This window comes from Nipponia nippon, unplaced genomic scaffold, assembly GCF_047370975.1.
Source record: "Nipponia nippon isolate SJK-2023a ecotype South Korea unplaced genomic scaffold, ASM4737097v1 scaffold_12, whole genome shotgun sequence".
NCBI lineage: Eukaryota > Metazoa > Chordata > Aves > Pelecaniformes > Threskiornithidae > Nipponia > Nipponia nippon.
In genome coordinates this window covers 6,397,971-6,417,682 of record NW_028262313.1, presented here as the reverse complement: position 1 = coordinate 6,417,682, position 19,712 = coordinate 6,397,971, and the positions used below count along the sequence as shown (strand labels likewise).

The window sequence follows — 19,712 nt, the reverse complement described above, 5'->3', positions numbered from 1 at the left end:
ATCCAATTTCTTCCTTCTTGCAATTTCTTATTAGAAACAAACGATTAAAAAAACAATTTAAATCTGGCTCTGTATAGCAAAAAGTAAGAGAAAAGTCATGAGCAGAGGACTGTCAGGTCTCCTTCACTCCACCATCAAGCATCTAACACTCCCTGCCTCAACAATCAAAGAAAAGGATGCAATCGCTGGAAGAGTTGATTAAAATGTACATAGTCCTTTTACTCAGTAGTAATGCATTATTTATGGCAGATAATTGAAATAAATTGCTGTTTTGCAGGTGACCAATATAAAAAGAGCACCTGGGCTTTAAGGAAGAAATTGCAGTGTGACTTCATTGCACGCTATCTTGCTTCTATGACTAATATTTCAAATTCAGTGATAGAATAATTTGATTAGAATATAAATTAGCTGTGATGAAACCACCTAGCTTTCTGTTTGATATTCTAAAACTCATATTATACATCTACAAGTCTGATTCATGAGCTTGCACAGACTTTTTTCCACCTGAGGTCCTAATCCTATGAGCCTCTTTTCTCTTGGTTTCTGTTAAAGAGAGGCTACTTAACCTCTCCCCTGCCCCTGGGAAAAGATTATTTTATCTTCTACCTGAAGATCCTTTTTTAAAAAGGCTTTCAGCTTGGTTTTGCTTCAAAGTATGGATACTAGTGACTGCTCGTTCCTGCATATGCTATTATGGCTGGAATTATTTTGTATAGGCTTATGGTTTCCAAAGACTAACAATTAATTGAGGGGGGGGCCCTCATTTTTGAAGAGGTTTGGTCTATTTTTCAGAAACACGTACATTCTCTTAGGATGCAGTTGCTCCTTGCTACACACTCGCCACTCACTACCCTTTCAATTAAGCTTGGAAGTGAGTGAGAAGCCCCGGTTCCGCTGAAGTCAGTGGCAAACCAGTTGCTGATTTTGCTGGGGCCGCAACTTCCACACCAGTTAGCTTCTCTGGTATTCCAGCAAAGCCAGAGAAGAAAGAACATGAAATTAAGCAGCAGAGTAAAAAGAACCAGAGAATAAGACAACTTTATACTGGAAAGAAATAGCTTTTCTGGGCTCCTTCATGCAGCAAAAATAAAATAAATAAAAAAAAAAAAGATCTTTTCTAAAAAGAAAAAAGCTCTGAAAGTCTTCTGTAAGGGAAGACCACAAATAAAAATTGAAGAGCCTATAAATTGTCATTTCTGCTTTGTGTGCTTTTTGTTCAGCGATTTCATGAATACACATAAAACATGTTTCTGCAAAGCACTGAAAAACACAGTTCAGAGATTTGGGATATTTATGAAACATTAATTACACATAACTAGAACAGTGTATCAAAAGCCTCACACAGGTAGAGGACTAAAAGTAAATCAAGAGCAGGGGTAGTTTTGCAATACTTTGCTACAGTGAAAACAAAGTTGTTGCTTTTTGATGGCGTGCAGCTCTCTAACAAATTAGAATATTATGCATCTAGTGTCAAAAAAGCCAATGAGAAAGCGTTTTGCCCTTTCTGCTTTTACAACAATGCAGTATATACTGTTGGGTATGTAGAGAAGCACCTAAAGGGATAGTGTGTCTTCCTCTGGCCTGCAATACTAATTAATTAAGTGGCTCCACGTAATCCTGCAGTTGCTTTGTGATACCCTACTCTCAACCTGGCTTAAAAGTACTTCAGCCTAGAATCAATTTGGTTTTTATGCTGGCAGTTCGCTTCCCCTTCCCCTGTTTCTCACCCCTTCATCAGATCATATTTTTGCCTTTCACGTTTTCCTTTCCTGCCTCCAAATGTACCCAGTGAAAGTTCTGTTCAGGCTGTGCTTGCTCTGATGAGCAGACCCTCATTGCTGCTTTCAAGTGAGGTCACCACGTCCTGGGAGTTTTTTGTTCTGCTCAAAAGGCTTCCACAATGCCACTGAAGCATACTGTGCCTCTGCAGATGCTGGCGGGGAGCGCCTGCAGCACTTGTGACTGCAGAAGCCATGTCAGCATTTGCATTTTTGAGATATATACTACATTTTCAGCCAACTCTGATCATCTTTACTCCTGCTTTCCAGCATTCTGTCTCTCACTTCACTATTTCAAGTAGGTCATCAACAGCATTAGTTATTGCTCTCTCCCCTCTCCTCCATCATTCAAAGTAGGCTGTCCAGGACATGGCATTCTTGCCACGTGCAGGTCGCCTTTAAACCCTGTTCTAGAAATCCGTCTTTTAATTTGACCTATGCAAGCAAATTGCCTACGTAAGTAACACTGTCACATTTTTATAAGGGAGCAAAACATTTTGCAGTGTCACTGAAGTTTATGTGAAGCAACACAATATAGATGGTTCCTTCACGTGGAGAACTGCTGAACAAAGGCTGATGAAGTGCAAATGTCAAGAAAAAGTCTTCAAACCAGACCTTTCATTTTGGAACACAGCGGTGACAGTTATTAACACCATCAATCAGGCTGGAGCTATTGCTTTGGCACAGACTCATGCCTAGTGGGACTGACATCAGCAGGAGAACAAGGCCATGGTTACAGGCTAAGTGAAAGCTCTTGGGATTAATTTTCTGTTGCCTTGCAAATGCTTGGTCTCTATATTTGCAGGCACTGTGCTCGAGATTGGTTTAAACAGTTCCCAAATACTAACTGCTACCACTTGCACAGATATAAATGACTTGAGGTTCAGAGTGGTGGAAATTCAGCCCACATTATTTCTCAGGGGAGGAAAGATATAGGATGAAATTGCAAGATGGTAGAAATATCTGCTAATTCTCTCCTCAGCTTTCACCACAGCAATGGAGGCCGAAGTGAAGCTTATCGCTCAAGCTGAGCTGAAGTGTTTTTACTTTCACACAAAACCTCCCACAACGTCAATATAACTTCTATGAACACTGGATCTAATGAAGTCTGGTTTCCTAAGGACTTCCGTCTCATGGCTGACTGACTCGGGAGTTTAATAAGATCCAAGCACCAAATAAAGCTTTTCCTGTGAATGGAGCATTTATTAGATCCTGAGTGGAATCTCTGGAGTTTAATAAAAGAAAGCTCATGCTGCAATATTTCCTTTTGAAAGGGCACTTTAGGTGTCTCTCCTCCAACTGGATTAATAATTTTTATGGAACGTGGAGGAATTTAATTGCTGTGAAGGCTGGCGTTCCTCTACAAATTCATTTGAAATTGGCCTAAGATTTTGATTTACTGTGAGGAAAAGAACACTGACAGACAGACAGACATACCCACACAATGTGCTCTCATTTGCTATCAATAACCAGGCTAAAAAAATTCTGTATACCCCAGGGATGCAGCAAACACTACGGGAGCGTGCACATTTGAGAAAAAGAGCAACCTAGAGATGCCTCTGACCTAGACCAGGATCAAGCCCCAATTCATCAGGCAGTGAAACAGAATGATGATCCCTTCTCCTTTCCTTCTCTCACTCTCCATCCCAGTCTCCTCCCTCAGCACTCCTGTTTGCGGCTTGTGGCCAGGAGGCCCTGCCACAAGTCCTGCTGCGGGGTCGTCCCCGCAGCCAGCCCACTGCTGGTGCAAGCTTGGAGAGCAGTCAACAGTGCAGCAATTTGAAAAGTCAGTCGGAGTATTTTGGACTAAAGTTTATGTCCCTGATTTAGAGTACCTACAATGGTCTTCCTATCCAAAGGGTATGGGGAAGGTAGGAGATGTAGCAGGTAATTCTGTTTTTTTCAGCTGGGCTTCAATTTGACAGAAGGAGATATTCAGTAGACCGTACAGCTGGGAGATCAGTTAGCCCAATCCATGGGGCCTCCAGCTCAGATGCAAAAGTATAAGGTTCAACATGGGTTTGTTATTCATTTAATTAACCTACAACAAAACAGCTTCCAAAGAAGAAATGAAGAATGGGAGCCAGACCTAGAAGAAGCCAAGGACCGAGCAGCAGGGCCACTCATCTGAAAAGTCCAGCATTCAGATTCTGGGTGCTGTAGGTTATTGAGGTGAATATTAAAAATCACAGAACAAATGAAGAGCAACAACACCTTTTGATATTCTTGAAAAATGTTTTGTGTTTAAAATTTAGCTCTTGTTCATGTTCTAGTATTCAGGGTTTCAGAGGCAGCATTTTCAAAAAATATGACCAGCTCTATCAGAATGAAAGACACTGGAATAACTGATTTTAATGTAGGTGCCTGCTAAAATCCTGGCACCAATAATGAGTGGTGAGTATATACACATATATATTCATAAATCTAGCTCTGAAGAGCCATTTTCTTTAGATTTGCTCCTTATTAACTAATTGAAGAACACCAAAATCATCTGTGCTGAGAAGAAAAGTCATCCAAGTTTTGTAAATGCTGAAATAGTACTGAGAGCGCTGGCATACCATATAAACACCTCAACCGAATGTCCTTTTCCTTCTAAATTCAGATTAACATCCTCACAGTGAAGTATGAGATCAAAGTAATTAGTCAGAGCTTGGTGGTTTATTTGCCACAACATATAATCTTTCCAACCCCAGCTGTCCTTCCCTCCCCCTGTTATGAATGCAGAATACTATGCTTAAGAATGAGAAGGTGGTGAATAACAAACACGGAATGATTAATAAGAAGTGTTTCCATCAAAACAGATATTGGAATAAATGATTAAACCCTGTCATAATCAACTCATTTATTACAGTGAATGCCTTACAGTGAAAGCTTGTCATTTATGGTAGTTTTCGCAATGGGCAGTTATTCTACGTGTTTACTTCAAGAGTACATTTTTGTACTTTGGTAAATCAAGAAATATTGATTTTGAGCAAGTCGTTGATTTTATTGTCAGAACAAATTTAGCTTTGAGAATTGATTTTATTAACCTATTTCATACATCCCTTTAAACACACAATTTGTGAGCAACCCACATTCTCTTGATGTAAATGCCATTTGTAATTTAGCCAAAAAACAATTTAAGTGGAGACGGGCCAAATTCATTTTTCATTTATGTTTATGCCATTCTGGAATAAACTCAGCAGTCTTGCAAGGATATACGATTGCTTCTGACTAAGTGAAAATATCATTCCCTTACTTTCATTGATATAATTTCAGATTAACATGCTTGACTTCAAGGAGATGTGATTATTTCATAGAGTTTTCTGGTTATCAGCAACAATTTTGGAAGAAGACTATTGAGCAAATTTGATACAGTTACTTTTCAGAACATGCATTCTTGGCATTTATTTCCTGTCTGTGTTTTACTGTATATGTGAAAAACCTCAAAAGTATGGATTTTGTGAAAAATTTCTATAAGTACACTCACTTAACCCCCCACAAAACAAATCCTCCAAACAAGAAATGCTTCCAAAAGCTATACGTACAGCTGGACTGCAGATTGTCAACAATGTGACTCCACCTATCAGTGACAGAAAATTATACAGTAAGTATCACTATACTTAGACTTAGAAAATGAGACTGGCCTCTTTTTAGGGACACTTTAATATGCCATCATTTATTTTGTTGTTTAGAATATTTACTGGCATGCATTCGCAATTTATCTGAAGATTATCTCAATCTATGTGGTAAGAACATATCTTGCAGACTGCTGAAACATTTGCAAAATTTTGGGAAATGTGCAGCAATAGTTTCCTGTAGGTGCTGCAGCATGGAAGCACCTGGATTGTTCATGGGGAAAAAAAAAAGTTTATTTCTGCTTCTGTGAAAAGAAGGCCCTACCCGAGCTGAATGGTGATGTCCTGAGAGCAATATGAAGATGAATTTGCTCTATGACATGCTTTTTCTTACCTATAATTTTGCAGAAGCCCTTTCTCCGTGGCATTGGAACTATGTTGTAGAGTAAGGTAAGCTAAACCTGTTTCTGGCAAGTAGCCAACTTACCAAAAAGTTTACCTTTTTAATTTCATTTTAATGTAAAAAATAAAATAATTTTATTTCTGCATTTGCCAATCCCTCTGCTGCAACTTATTTGCTTAAGGATATTTGCTTTTTTTAAAAGGAATTGCAAACCATCAAAACTCACCATTTCAGATTTAGTGAGACATTTTGTTACTGAGCAAAATGAGCAAAAATTTGAACATAAATACACAGCCGCACATTATACGGCCAGTAAAGCAATTATTGGTACAGCCTGAGATGCAGATCACAAGGAGAAGGCAGGGAGCAGACGTTGCACCTGGCACCGTTCCCTGCACCTCGGAGATCTCTAATCTGGTTATTGATGCCCCAGGCGGTTGTTATATGTATCCAAGAAGCAAGCAAATGTGCTTCAGGCAGCTTTGAGTTCCATGAAGCATCGCTCCTGCTAGCTGGTACGTAGCAATGGAGCGGAGAGCCAGTGCCTCCAGCTGGGGAGCACTGCTTGCTGCAGTGGGTTCCCGCTCACCTGCAGGACTGGCTATCCCGCAAGAAGAGGTGCCAGAGCAGAAGCCAAGGTGCCCAGAAGCCATATGATCTTAAGACAATTACTAGGCTAGTTTAAGCTTGGGTTTAGCACAAGTAAGCCAGCTGACCCTGTCCTGTTTTACATGGAAGAATTACGTGTCTACGGGACCAGAGAGAGTACAAAGGCCTGTCTATTCCAGAAGTGGGAACAGGGAAGCTGAGGTTCCCCTCCCCACATTTGCAAATACTTAGGGTGCAGTGAGAAGTGAAATGGAACAAGGACATATTTTGCTGTTTTGACTCTAGTAATAAAATCCCCAAGTGCTTCTGTGACAGCAGCATTAGGTTCCATCGTTTGTCCCTGTGAAATTTGGTAAGAACTACCCAAACCATTGACCCCACATTCTTCACATATGTGAATACAAGATCATAGTCACCTGCTATTACTCAAAGTCTACTTAGAAATGAGGAACAAGCTCTTACCATTGTTACGCAGTGTATTTTAACTGTGATCTTCCAATTGTGAAGGACTGAGAAAAGGGCAGGGAGAAAATGAAATGCAGTATTGACTGGATCCTGGTTATTAGCTTACACAGTCCATAATATAACTAGTATGTTACTTGCCTCAAGATGCCTCAAGATTTTTTCACGTACAGCTTTTCCCCCATTTTGAAGCTGATTCATTCAAGTGTTTATTGGCAAGGGCCAATCCCTTCCTTGTGCTACCTGCAAGTGTGGCTCACTGACTAGTCAAGAGTACCATTTCTGTTTCTTCATGTTTATCTATGTACCTTTTTTAGCATAAACTAGAGATGCGATAAGTGTCTTTTAGTCCAATTTCTTTTACACTGCTCTTGAAACAAGAACTGAAAAGCACTTTGAGAAATGTATTGAAATGCAGTAGCTTCACTACAATACTGCTGGTGTGTAATTACTTACTCCACGATTTAGAACAGACTTAGATGTAAACAGAATATATATTTTTTCCATTTAGTAGTTCATGCAAATAAATCTGAATGCTGGACTAAAGGAAAGCACTCTAAACTTCTGATAAACTCCTCAGAAGATATATCTCAGAGTAGCAAGCAACTTTCTAAAGCATTATACAAGCCCCTTTACACATTCATATACCGTGTACTGGAAGAAAATCAAGTGTATAGTTGCATTTATGTGGTACACCTTAAAATAACCATGTGAATGGAAGATCCACTCCATACTGTGCAGTCCAGAATTATCTGATTCATCCAGCATATTCTGATATATAATCCTTGTACAAGAAACTAAGTTATCTGTCTCCACAATGTGTAGAAAAGTGACAACACATGAAAACCGAGTGTCTACCTGAGTGATGTCCATTCCAGAGTCACAGCTCAATGGCTGGGTTGATGTGAGGCCGTTCGAACCTATTATTGTTGTGATCACACCATTCTCATCAATTTTCCGAATCATGGTACCGTCAACGAAGTAAATAAATCCATGCTTATCTACAGTGATACCTGGACGAAGGGAAAGGGTAAAAAAGAGTGTTAGTACTGACATTATCTAGATTAAAAGGTATGAGCTTAAAATGTTTCCTCTCCTCTTAGACTCTGAAAATCTGACTATTTAAAAAAGTACGACTTTTTTTTTTTCCTACCCATTGCTTATTTGAGGCTTATACAAATTGTATATAGCAAGATCATACCCATATATCAGACTGGCTTTGACTTACAGAGAAAGAGGGAAGATATGAGGAAGAAACAGAACAAAACAGCAGAGGCTTTGCTTGTAATGTAATTCTATATACATAGAATTAGGCTCTTCAATAACTTTGCTTCATGTCCATCACAGAGTAGGACAAGACTAGCTTTTCTAAAAACTTATCTTACAATTGATTTTTCTTCATTTTCACTTTCTTAATTCAGAGGCAAATTTTTTTTTTTACTGTACTGCTTGAATTATCAGAGCATCTGAGCAAGGAAGAATCACCCATGGAAAGCAGGAGAGACTTTTGTCGTGATGTGGGCTATACATACAAATGGTGCAAAGCAGGCTCTGCTTAGCAGGCAGAAGGAATATCTGTGCTGCAGAATACATTGCAGTGCAATGTTGCCCAAGATGACGGTCATGTACTGGAACCAGCCTCATGACAACAGTGGGCTTCAGCAGGAGCCAGTGCAGTTCCCCCCCTTCTGTTTCTGCAATAGCTCTAGCACCACTGCACTGCACGGCAGAGGAGAGATGGACCCAACAAATGCGAGGGCTATGCAAAAAGAGGTCATGGCCTTCTGGATTTCAGTGGGGAAACTGAGGAACAGAGGCCTTGCTATCTCCCACCAGCAGTGTGTGGTACAGCCATGTCACAACTCACGCCCGGCCCTGCTCTGTCCCAGTCTAACACTTTCTCCCTAGTTCTTCCTGCATTCAATTTGTTAGACATTTCTATATTGCATGAACTGTAAGTAAGATCTTTTTTCCCTGAAAGGTTGAAAATATAGCTAGAAAGGCACTTCTACTCATGTTAGGTTTGTGAAATCCTTTCTACCGAAACCGCTCAATTTCTTGCTTTAAACTACTTCATAATTTCCCATTTAAAGTTGCATAACTTTGCAATTATAGCAGCTGCTGTGCACAGCCAAGCTATTTTAATAATGAATTTATGTTCTGCTACACAGAAATGAAAGGCAGAGGACTTGAACAGATGGTTTGGACACTGGCTTACATGGTTCTTGATTTTTGTCCCCTGCATTTAGCACAACCGAAGGCTGCGTGTACTCTGAGTTTACAAAACACTTGTCTGCGTGACAGTTTAGGATCTCACACAGCAATTCCGCACACCATTAAAAAAGAAAAAAAGCCCAAACTGAATTCCCTCACCTCCCAGCCCCATTTCCTTATACTTAATTTAATTTCTTTAAATATGTAAGAGCAGTTGCAGCCAGGGGCAAGGGAGAGTAAGCAGTCTGGGGGGCAGGGGCAGGACCAGGCGGCCCTGATGGGGAACGTGCATCTCCCACTGGGCTGGGAGAAGGGGGGACGGTCTCCCCAGGCTCCTAAGTAAATCTGTACCTGGCAGCGGGAAATGCCTGGGGACTGAGTTTGAGTTACATACACATTTGAGTGTAATACGCGTTCTCTTACAGAGTTAACAGCCAGTGGGAGGGCCCCAAGACAAACTGCCCATGACCACTTCTTTTCTAACAGAAAGCAGGAATAATGTCCACACCAGTTTTTCTGTCGTGGCCAGGAGGTTAGCGAGGGCTCGACTCTCCCCTCTGCCGGAGCAGGCTGACCGCCGCCGCCGAAGGGTTTCCATCCCTCCCTCTGGCCGAGAGGGAGACACTAAGCAAGGCTGCAAAGGCCTTGCAGGGTGACAGGCTTTCGGATACACCCTGTCATCACGTCCCCCACCGCCCAGTTCCCATCCAGAGGTGCCTCTTCACCACAGGTGATGTTTAGGCATGTTGCAAAGGTCTGAGGGTATCACCACAAAAAACAAAATCCAAAGGCCACAGTAGTTAACTTCAGCATCTAGCACTCCTACTACATCCAGCTTTCAAGCTATCTATCAGCACAGTGTCGGTAGTTGAAATTAATTCTTTAAATTGTCAATTCAGTGTATTGATCTGGCTGTGAACTGCCTTTAGAAGAGGGTTATTCACCACCCTGCCACCTTCTCCATCCAGGACAAAAAATGCCCAGAGGCTGCTGAAGTGCTGCAGGGTACGGGGTTAGGCTACTTTGCTTCGTTATGTGAAACGGCTGATCACCAAAATGTCCAGTTCTCCAGAACAGACGTCACCTGGGGGACTGAAATCACCTGGGGAGGCTGGGTGGGTCAGCTGGGGGGGAATCTGGGAGGTTATAAAAAGGCTAAAGGAAAAAGAGACATCTTAGGGCCTGGCTCCCTGCTGGGCTGTGAGCTCAGATCAGGAGCCTTGGTACTGGCTCCCTCAGAGGATCTTTAGTTAGAGACTAATGGTGCTTTCGGAAACTACAGAATGACTGGCAAGCTCACGGCTGTCATCTGCTTCTGAGAAGACCAATTATAAATCCAAAAGGCTGAAGGTTTGAAAGTGAGATGAGGTAAAGAGTGCATCTGAGAAGCAAAAGGGCTTGTTTTGGTGTTGTGGGGGGTGACCTGTGTGTTCCAGCTTTTGGGAAGGGATGGCACCTCCGCCTGTCCCTTGTGCACGCTAAAGAGACTTTGCACTGAAGAGACTTGTACAGACAAAAGGCCAGAATTAGGGGTGTCCGCAGGGCCGGAGCCAAGGGCCGGCCACCTCTTCAGAAACAAAGGCTAGGTGCGCAAAGCAAACTGCAAAATCTCTTTTGATACAACTGAGCTGCTAAAACATCCACTCTAAAACCCCAACTGAAACAAAAAGAAATCCAGTCTGGTTATTAATGACTGCATAAACAACATATAAATCTGATGAGGTTTTTCCAGATGATGTTCTGAGGGAACGCACGTGGCAGAAGCCAACAGAGCAAACCACACTGAAAGGACTGCACCTTCTGTGGTGCAGCTAGAAGTCTGCAGAGGCTTTCCTGATGATAGTTCCCAAAGGCCCGAGTCATGAGCTACAGTTTAGTTTGTATATGGATAAATTTTCTCTTAAAAAAATGAGAAAGGCTGTGTTGACTCTGCTACTGCAGTTTGGGGCCACAGAGCTGGTGAAGCTGGGCTCTGAGGCATCTTCTGCTGCTCTTGCTGGGGTGCTGAGGGGTTCCTGCCCTCCTGCCTGGGCTCTGTCCTGCTCTGACCAGCTTTATGCTGTAAAGCTGAAGCATGCTAAGGGATTATTAGTAAATGGAAAAGCTGCTAGGAAATCATTCTAGAGTTTTTTCTCCAGGGATGTGTGAAGGTTGGAGACAAAAGTGTTTTCAGTCCCAGCCTCCTACTACTTTCTTGAGTCTCTTCAAGGCTCCTCCTGAGAAGAAAAAGCCATGCTGGACTGCTGTGGCAGAGAAGGTGTGAGGAGCAAGGACCGCTGTACATGACTGTTCTGGTGTGCACGTAGCTATGATTGTTGGGGGTGTTTTTAACCTTATCGATATTGTGTTGTGGAGCAATACTAGATGGGATTTGAATTGCTTTCCAGTGTGGTTCACAGGCTCAGATGAGAAACCTGATGTGGGTGGGAACCACAGCACATGTGCTGTGTCTCAGCCTGCCTTTGCAGAGGGGTGGTGCTGTGTGGTAAGCAAGGAGCTCTGCTTCTCACCTGGGTGGCGCAGCCCTGGATCGGATCCATGCCATGGATAACACAAGGCCAGAATCTATCGCTAGGGCAAGTGCATCTTCTGTTTTACGCAATTTCCCTGTGAACAGATGGCTGTGTTGGCTGCAAACCATCCATTATATAAAAATCAAAAATTATGCTGCAATGAAATAAAGCTACTCAGCCGTGTTGCTGAATGGATTTCAAACACTGACTATACAAGAAAACCAAAGGTCCTTTAATGTTAATAGTGTACATTTTGCTCTCCAGCCATTGCAGAAAGGCAATCTATCAGCAAGGGAAGTATGTATGCCAGTGTGATGGCATAAACAAGCTCATGTCTTCAGTATTTGTACGAAAAAGAATAAATTCCTGGTACTTCCTAATAAGCCAGTTTCTTCAAGTACCAGTGTGTATACGTTCAGCAATGAACTACTGCTTCTAGTGCTTACTCCTGTATACTAAACCAACATGACTTTACCCATTTGAAAAAAATTACTTATGCATTTAAGTCTTGTTGACAAATACCCTACATAAGGCATCCATTGGAAAACAAAATACAGATTTGTGGCTAAACTGTCCCAATTTATTCATTATTAGAGTTGGATTCATTAATGCTCCTGTCACATCTTGCCTGATGCTTCACATAATCTGTACTCCAAGAGCTTATTTTTAATCCTTTTCTGACGTACAGCGTAATGCAGAATCAAATCACACACAGCACTTTGATTGTGCTTTAATCACCGAGGAACTCGGAGGGAACATGCACATGCTGAGTGCGATGAATTGCACTGAGTGCAAGTAGGAACACTGCTCACTCCATGAGTGAGTAAAAAAGGTCAGTTTTAGGTATCTTTTCTTTGCACAGAGAATGAGATGTAGCTTGTATTAGGCTCTCAGTCTGATTCTGGTTTTTTAAGGAACTAGCACTAAACTGTATGTCCAGCTGATGCTGTCTTTGGGCACAAATGTGACCTATTGCACAAGTGACAGACTTACCTTGCTTGGATATGAGATTCCTCGTTAAACACTAATGTCTAAGTAAGGACAAAATAAACTTGTGCAAGGATTTAGTCTTGTTCTTTGACTCCGGGCTGAGCACAATCTGTTTTTCTGAGTAACGTGCTTGTACTGAAGGACTGGTTTTAGTCATTTTTAGTCACTGGGACTGTCTTACATAGGACTAGATTTTTTTTTTTTTTTTTACCTAAATGTAAAAGATTAGCTCTTATGAACATCTACCTCCAGTAGATTTATGTGCAGACATCTTGGAACAATATTGGTAACGCTTAGAGGTTTTTTAATCAGTATCATTCAAATTCTGTTAACTAACATTAAAAATGAACTGCAATCACGCACGGCTACTAAGTATCATCACTAGAAAGACTCTGCAGAAAAAGTTTTGCTCTTTATAACGGTTTTCTGCACAAAATAGTAGATGGGCTGAGCACATCCATGATAAACACAGAAGGCTGACTATAACCTCTCCTGTCATGCTCTCAGAAGTGATTTTGGTTAAAGGGTTATTTCCCTTGACAGATTTGCCTTAGTGCACATATGTACACGATTACAAATGCAAATAACACTTTGAAAGCAAACTGATCACTTTTATGTGTAGTTCTCACAGGTATAAATTCAAAATACATATGATTATTATACATACCTTTCAGTCTAGAAATTTTGGCATTTCAATGTTAATGGAGCTACTTATAGTGCTAAAAATATGGATTAAAAGTAATACAGTAAATTCCCCATTAAGATATTTTCTTTTCTTTTTTTTTTTCCCCCCACATCATAGCCCGCACTTGTGTCCTAAGAAACTCTTTGGGAACAAATCCTTTTTGAACACATCAATAAAAAGCAGCTAGAGCTATATGTTGCCCGCTTCTGGAAATTCTACTTTACACTTTTTGCTCAGCTAAAAACTTTGCAAATGAGCATTTTACATCGAAAACTTCTAATTAAACTTCTGAAGAATTTATAAAAGAACATCTAAAACTGCTGGTCAGGACTGATAAAAGAGAATGCCACCTTCTGCTGAAGAAAAACTGTATTTAGAAGGAACTTGCGATTCTCACAAAACTTTTAATAGGAAGAAGTGAATCAAATTGGTTAATTACCATTTTATGGTTGGTAAAAGGGCAAATTACATGCCATCCATTTCTAAACTTCTAAATGTCTCCGGTGCTTTTAATTAAAGCTGCCATCTAGAAACTACTAAAGCAATTTTATGCAATTAGTTATTTATAGGTTACCATAATACACCACTCAAAATATGATTCAAGTGATTTGCAGTCTGTTGCTTTGTGATCTTTGTCATCTTCACTTCATTACTGTCCCAATACTAGCGGCAAAATATTCAGCAGTTCTTTGTCAGCTGGAACGCGACTTCAGTACCTGCACTTGAGTGTTGTTCTCTTTAGATGTGTAACAGTAGAGTTGCAAACAGCATTTTTAACTACTGCCTGTGAATGAAAATGTCCTGCTTCCAGTCTGAGACATGATGACTGGGGTCACACTTGCTGCTGAAAGCGGTTAGCAGAAAAGGGAATAACTTATGCATTCAGATGAAGGTTCAATGAAATTTAGGAAAACTTGCTGTCCAAAAAGTTTACCTTAAATGTTCTACAAGATTCCCAGACTTTTGAAATCATAGGTAGCTACTGAAGACAAAAATAAGGCACAAATTTTGCTGAATCAAAAATGGCATGAGAGGAATTTTTTGCTGGTTCTATGATGCATACGTGACAATGATTTGAGGCTTCAAATCATCTTGGTTTGTCTACTTCTTACTTTATATATTGCTAATGAAACATCTCACCACATTCGGCTTTCCTCTTTGAATTCCATGGAAGTGTTGAAAAGGTCTTTGGAATTTACAGACTAGCAAAGATTGCTGAATAAATAGTATTGATCATTACCTATGACAAGGGGGTCTTGTTTTCACAAAAGGCTATATTAGGAATTTGGTCTGCATCCTACTGAAGGTACCGGGAATCTTTTAGCTGAGCAGGAGCAGGCCCTAAATGGGCTACTGTCATTTGACAAATGTAAAGGTTTAATCTGAGCAGTTGTTCTTACAGCTTTATTTACTTTAGGAAGTATTGCTGCAGATGGTGAGCAACAAGACTGATTATTTCACGATGTAAGCTACTGGGGCAAACAAATTTTCAAAACCATGATTTTTTTTTTAGTAGTATTTCCTTAGTAAAGTAATTTCAAGCAAAATGAGTAAAACTACATGGCAGAACTGATTTTTAAGCTTTCATTTGTGTTGCTAGTTCATGGCCATGGGTCTGAGTGAAAAAGGTTCTTTGCTACAGCTGTGTATAAGGTATTTTTATGCATGGGATTTAGAACTTACTCCAACCTTCTACATTTCCCTGGTGCTTACTTTGAGGTCACTGCATCTATAGTGAGGTCACTGCGCTGCATTCAAGCACTCTGTACTCAGGGTGCAGTTTTTAATTTCTTGAGGCACTGACTGTACACATAGCTTGCACAGACAGTGTGTGCATCTCTCTTCTAGTTCTAGAGTCTGGTCTGGACCCAGGAGTCAAAAAGCAGACACTGCAGGACCTTAGATGCTTAAATCTCTGAATTTCGTGCTTGGGCTTCCAAAGGTTGTAAATCACTTCTGACCCTTAGGGTTCAATCACTGGAGGGACGGACTTACTGTTTTCACAGAAGTTACTTAGTTTGCGTTTCCACCACTGCTGTCCTGTGTGAATGCTCTGGGGCTGTCACAAATACAAGATAATTGAAATCAGATGTTAATCTAAGACACTTTTCTTACTTTACTGACTGGGAGACACTGTAGCTCAGCAAAAATGTAGTAACTTGATTGATTGTCTCAGCCTCTCACTGTCTCTGTCAATTAAGCTTGGGAAGTCAAATCTATTTACATGTCTAAAGCCCACTGATTTCAGAAGGACAGGGTAGGTAAATGTTTAATGCCTTTGATGCAGGCATTGGCTTTGCAGTGCTAAGTAGAACGACTTCCAGGTATTTCTATTAATTTTAGTGCTGCTTACTGCTCCAATACTCAATGACTAATCTAGTTAAAATCAGGATGCTATCCCTTAGTGCCTTATTATAAATATTAATCCAGATTGTTTAAATGATAGTGTTGGTGACTAGATGTGCCATAAATACTTCTTATAAAAAAAAAATCCCCAAACCCACCAAACAGAATTCCCCACCCCAAAATTAAAATCTGTTACTTGGTAAGGTTCAAGTGATTGGAATTCAGTCAATGATTAATATCTTGTGTAGTTACTTCTTCATTTTCAATATCATCTTGTGTAATAAATGTGTTCAGCTTGTCACAGATCTTATTTTATGTCCCCACCTTGTATCATTTCACATTCTGCTTAAGTACTTGGTCATCTATTACATGACTCATTAGTCTGAGATCTCTACAGAATTAAAGAAAGTTGCAGTAAAAATAATATATTGAAGTTCAAATTTCAACTACATCACCCATGCATGCTTAAAAGCATCTTTCAAAGTCAGCTCAACATACAATAGTGCAAGATGAATGTTCGCTAAGCCCCATCTCTAGTCCTTCACGGAGAAGTGGGAACAGACTGAACAAAGCTACGTGTGTTTGTTACCTGCAAAATAAAAGTTGTGGAAAGCAGATCAAATCATAATTGATTTGTGTGACTTCATGATGTTTTCCTGTCTGACATTTAATTCCTGGTCACTAGGCAAAGGCAGTCTTGCCAAATAAAGATAATGAGAAGTAAAAGTTGATGAAAGACTTTAGTCATTAAATAATAACCTAGGTCTCTCCCAAAACCTACCCGCATGCCCACTGAACTAGAAAAATCTTTGAGCTCAAAAAAGTTGAAACAGCATTTGAAGCAACTTTCTTTCAGAAAAGTAAATAAAAGACAGTATTTGAATTTCCTCTTATTAACATACTTCTGAGGATGTTACCAAACAGGATTAAGTTTCACAAGTGGTACACAGTAGGTATTTCATATCAATTTTGCAAATGGCTAAACTGAGTCATATAGATAAGCCCTTATTCAGAGTCACAAGCAGCCAGTACCAAAAATAAGAATACAACTTTTGAGCTGTAATGAACCAAAGTCAGATGGCCACTAAATGGAGTTCTTTCTCAGACATTACCTTGCTACCAAGTAAGAGGTGAATTTATTTTTCATTTATAACAGGAAAAAAAGGACTACTCAGGACAAAAATAAGAAGGCAAGTGGAAAAAAAAAAGCTAAAAATTTTTCTATATGAGCTTAAAAAATAAATGCTAATCTTGTCTGGTCATTGAGTAATGCAAGTGATTATATTTAATATTCTCTTGGCAATTACTCTGTCTTTATCTGCATTGTCAGGTACCTATTTTTGCACTGTAAAAACCTCAGAGGTGAGAAAATAGAAGCAATTCATTTATTTCTGTGGTCAGATACATAACATTGTGTTGCTTTGTGTTCAGGTATTTTTAAACATGGATAAGATGTTGGTGAGTCTGTGGACTTACCAAAATTTTTGTCAGTGTTTCCTGCCTCCTAGAAAAAAATACTTTTGTGTATACTGTTTGAACGTTATTTCAGTAGAAATGTGACATCTTCTGACTTGACAATTATTCCAATAACAAGCAAAATAAGTGATCCAAAAGAATCTCTAAAACTGTATTTAAGTATGTGAGACTTCTAGGTTTCTTAATAAATAATAGGTCTATGGGTACCAGGCAAGTGCTTCCTACTACTTTCCAACGTTATTCAACCTCTTACAGTTTAGAGGAAAACAAGGACATGTGCTTATAAGGCCATTACGATAATACACAGCTAATTGTTCATACTGGGTTGGTGACTACAGGTTGATGGTGCATTTTGCTAGGCCCTGTACAAAAAAAGAATGTCCATAGTTCCTTGAGGTTAAAATCCAAAACTCCAAACATAACAAATCTGGCAATTTCAAACTGATGGAATTTAGAGTCGATGCATAAATGAAAAGCAGCTGGGAGCCATTACCTGAATTTGCCAATATATGAGCCATTGTCTGCTAACAGTTAATTTTTTAATATTTGCTGGCTGCCCCAGGACTCGTGAATTGTACTTTAATTCCCCTTAGTTTCTTTATGACTAGAATCTTCTGTTAAGGAAGCCAGCTGTGCATAGGTATTTTTAAAGTAAATAGCATATTATAAATTTTCACCAACATACTTCCCCAATAAGAAAATAAGATGGAATAACTAATTGTATTGTAATTAGATATAATCAATTATAATCAGCAATAAAACACTGATCATTTTCCTGCTAAAGGATCTGAAAACCTGTTTTCTACTATTTTAGAATTGATTCATTACGTTAATTAGCTGCCTGAAGATTAACATTTATTTGTACTTACCTCACACTTACCTCATATCATTAAAGACATGTTAAAGTCACTTACAATGTGTCTCTTGCTAAGCCTTAAAACAGGATTATTTGCTTGTCTTCGAGACGTTTCTGCCTGGATATACATTCTAATTTCCTACTGATATACAGCCTTCCTTTATTAGCTCACGACAAATAATCAAAACCCTTCCTTAGAGCTAGTCATTAGGAGGGAGCGGTGTGCTACGGGGGGAGTGTGCTAAAAGCCCACTCAGGGCTCTGCCACAGGAGCTGCTTGAGTACCTTTTGTTGCAGGGATTTTGGTGGGAGCTGAGGTTGATCAGCTGCTTTAGAACACCAAATCCAGAGACTTTATCACCGTTCTAATGCACACGGCAAGGGGATTAATTGTGGCACTGGTGGGGATTCAAGGCTTCACGCGCATTTTGCCTGTGACAACACAGGATGTGCTCTGACAGGGAGGCTGCAGCACAATGCTTACTTCGCGTGCAGTAGGTGAGATGCTCATATTTTGCAAAGTGCATTTAATGAGGAAAGACAAACCGGAGTTCCAAATAAACTCGATTTTGCTGGCTGTCTGATTTGAACGGCCTTGACTTAAAGTGTCTGAGTAAGCTCCATTAACGTTACAAGAATCACCTGAATGCATAAAATATAAAATTTGACTTTGCAACCATATTATTTGCTTAAAAGTTAAATATAATTAAATGCTGCCACCTTGCAATAGAAAGGTAACAAAAGAGAAGTGTTGCCACACGAGGGAAGAGTATTTCAGAGGATGCTAGCTGGAGCCTGCTACTCATGCTACTCCCTCATAAAGGACTGGGTGTATTAAAACCATGAGTGAGCTTTATGAAATGATTTGGCTTATAGTTGGTTAAATCATCACCTCAGACCCATTTTTGTACATCCAGTTGCATCTGAGTTTCTAAATAATGGAAGGAAATGACAGATGACCAACACCAAGTACTTCAGATAAGCTCTTTTCTTACCTCTTGGACTGTTCAGAGATGCCTCGGATGCCTTTCCACCATCTCCACAGTGACTCTGGTCAAACGGAAGGCACTGATCACCTGTTCCTGCCACCACGTCTGCGTTTTTGGCCAGATCCTTTGTTTCAATGAGAGATTTTGCTTTGTAGACTTTTCTGGTGTTGGTATCTGACAAGTAAAGGGATTCTGACACTGGATCAACAGCCAAGTAATATTTATGTGCAGGGCTTGTACTAAAACAAAAGAGAGGAGCATCAGAGTTAAACTGTTTTTCTTTTTAATCTCTGTTCATGGTAGCATAACACTTCTGAGGACATCTGTTCAATGATTTGGAGATGACGGAGGTATAAGTGAGACCAGCTTTAACGTAGCTCACGCAAGCAGCACTGCTGAGAAGGAAGGAACCAGCAGCAGCTGCAGAGCCTGACCAGCCAGCTACGTACCAGGTAGCCAGCTTATGCAGAGTGGTATTGGTGGAGTTAGTCTGTCCGTTAGTACCAAGCCACCCAAAGCTTTATACAAAGCTAACTGGTGTGACTTCAGCTTAGTTATAATTATTACTATCAAAAGGAAGGTAATTTTTCTATACCTGCTAAGTCCTAGTACTCTTGGCACTGAAAACAAATCTACGACTTGCAGCAAAGTGAATCACAGACTGTTCTTCATGGGCACAAATACCCACTCTTGGTTATTTTTATCTGTTTCTAAACCTTAGGAAATACGAAGGTGTGAAATATGGTGCCTTAATTCATGCCGACTGTATTGTCAGGAGCAAGGCAGAAGGCCAAGTACTGTCAGTGCAACTAGGCATGAATTAATGCACCATAA

At 40.1% G+C, this 19,712-nt stretch overlaps 1 protein-coding gene across 6 annotated transcripts in view; it reads right to left on the bottom strand.

Annotated features, from left to right (window-relative positions):
• Positions 1–19,712, bottom strand: part of TENM1 (teneurin transmembrane protein 1) — a 634,570-nt gene that overhangs the window by 41,736 nt on the left and 573,122 nt on the right. For all 6 annotated transcript variants that reach the window (XM_087748549.1, XM_087748548.1, XM_087748550.1 and 3 more), the window contains 2 exons: positions 18,885–19,117; positions 7,668–7,822 (listed from right to left, as the gene is read on the bottom strand). In XM_087748549.1, coding sequence (XP_087604675.1) covers positions 7,668–7,822; positions 18,885–19,117 — 388 coding nt within the window. The remainder of the gene's footprint in view (positions 1–7,667; positions 7,823–18,884; positions 19,118–19,712) is intronic.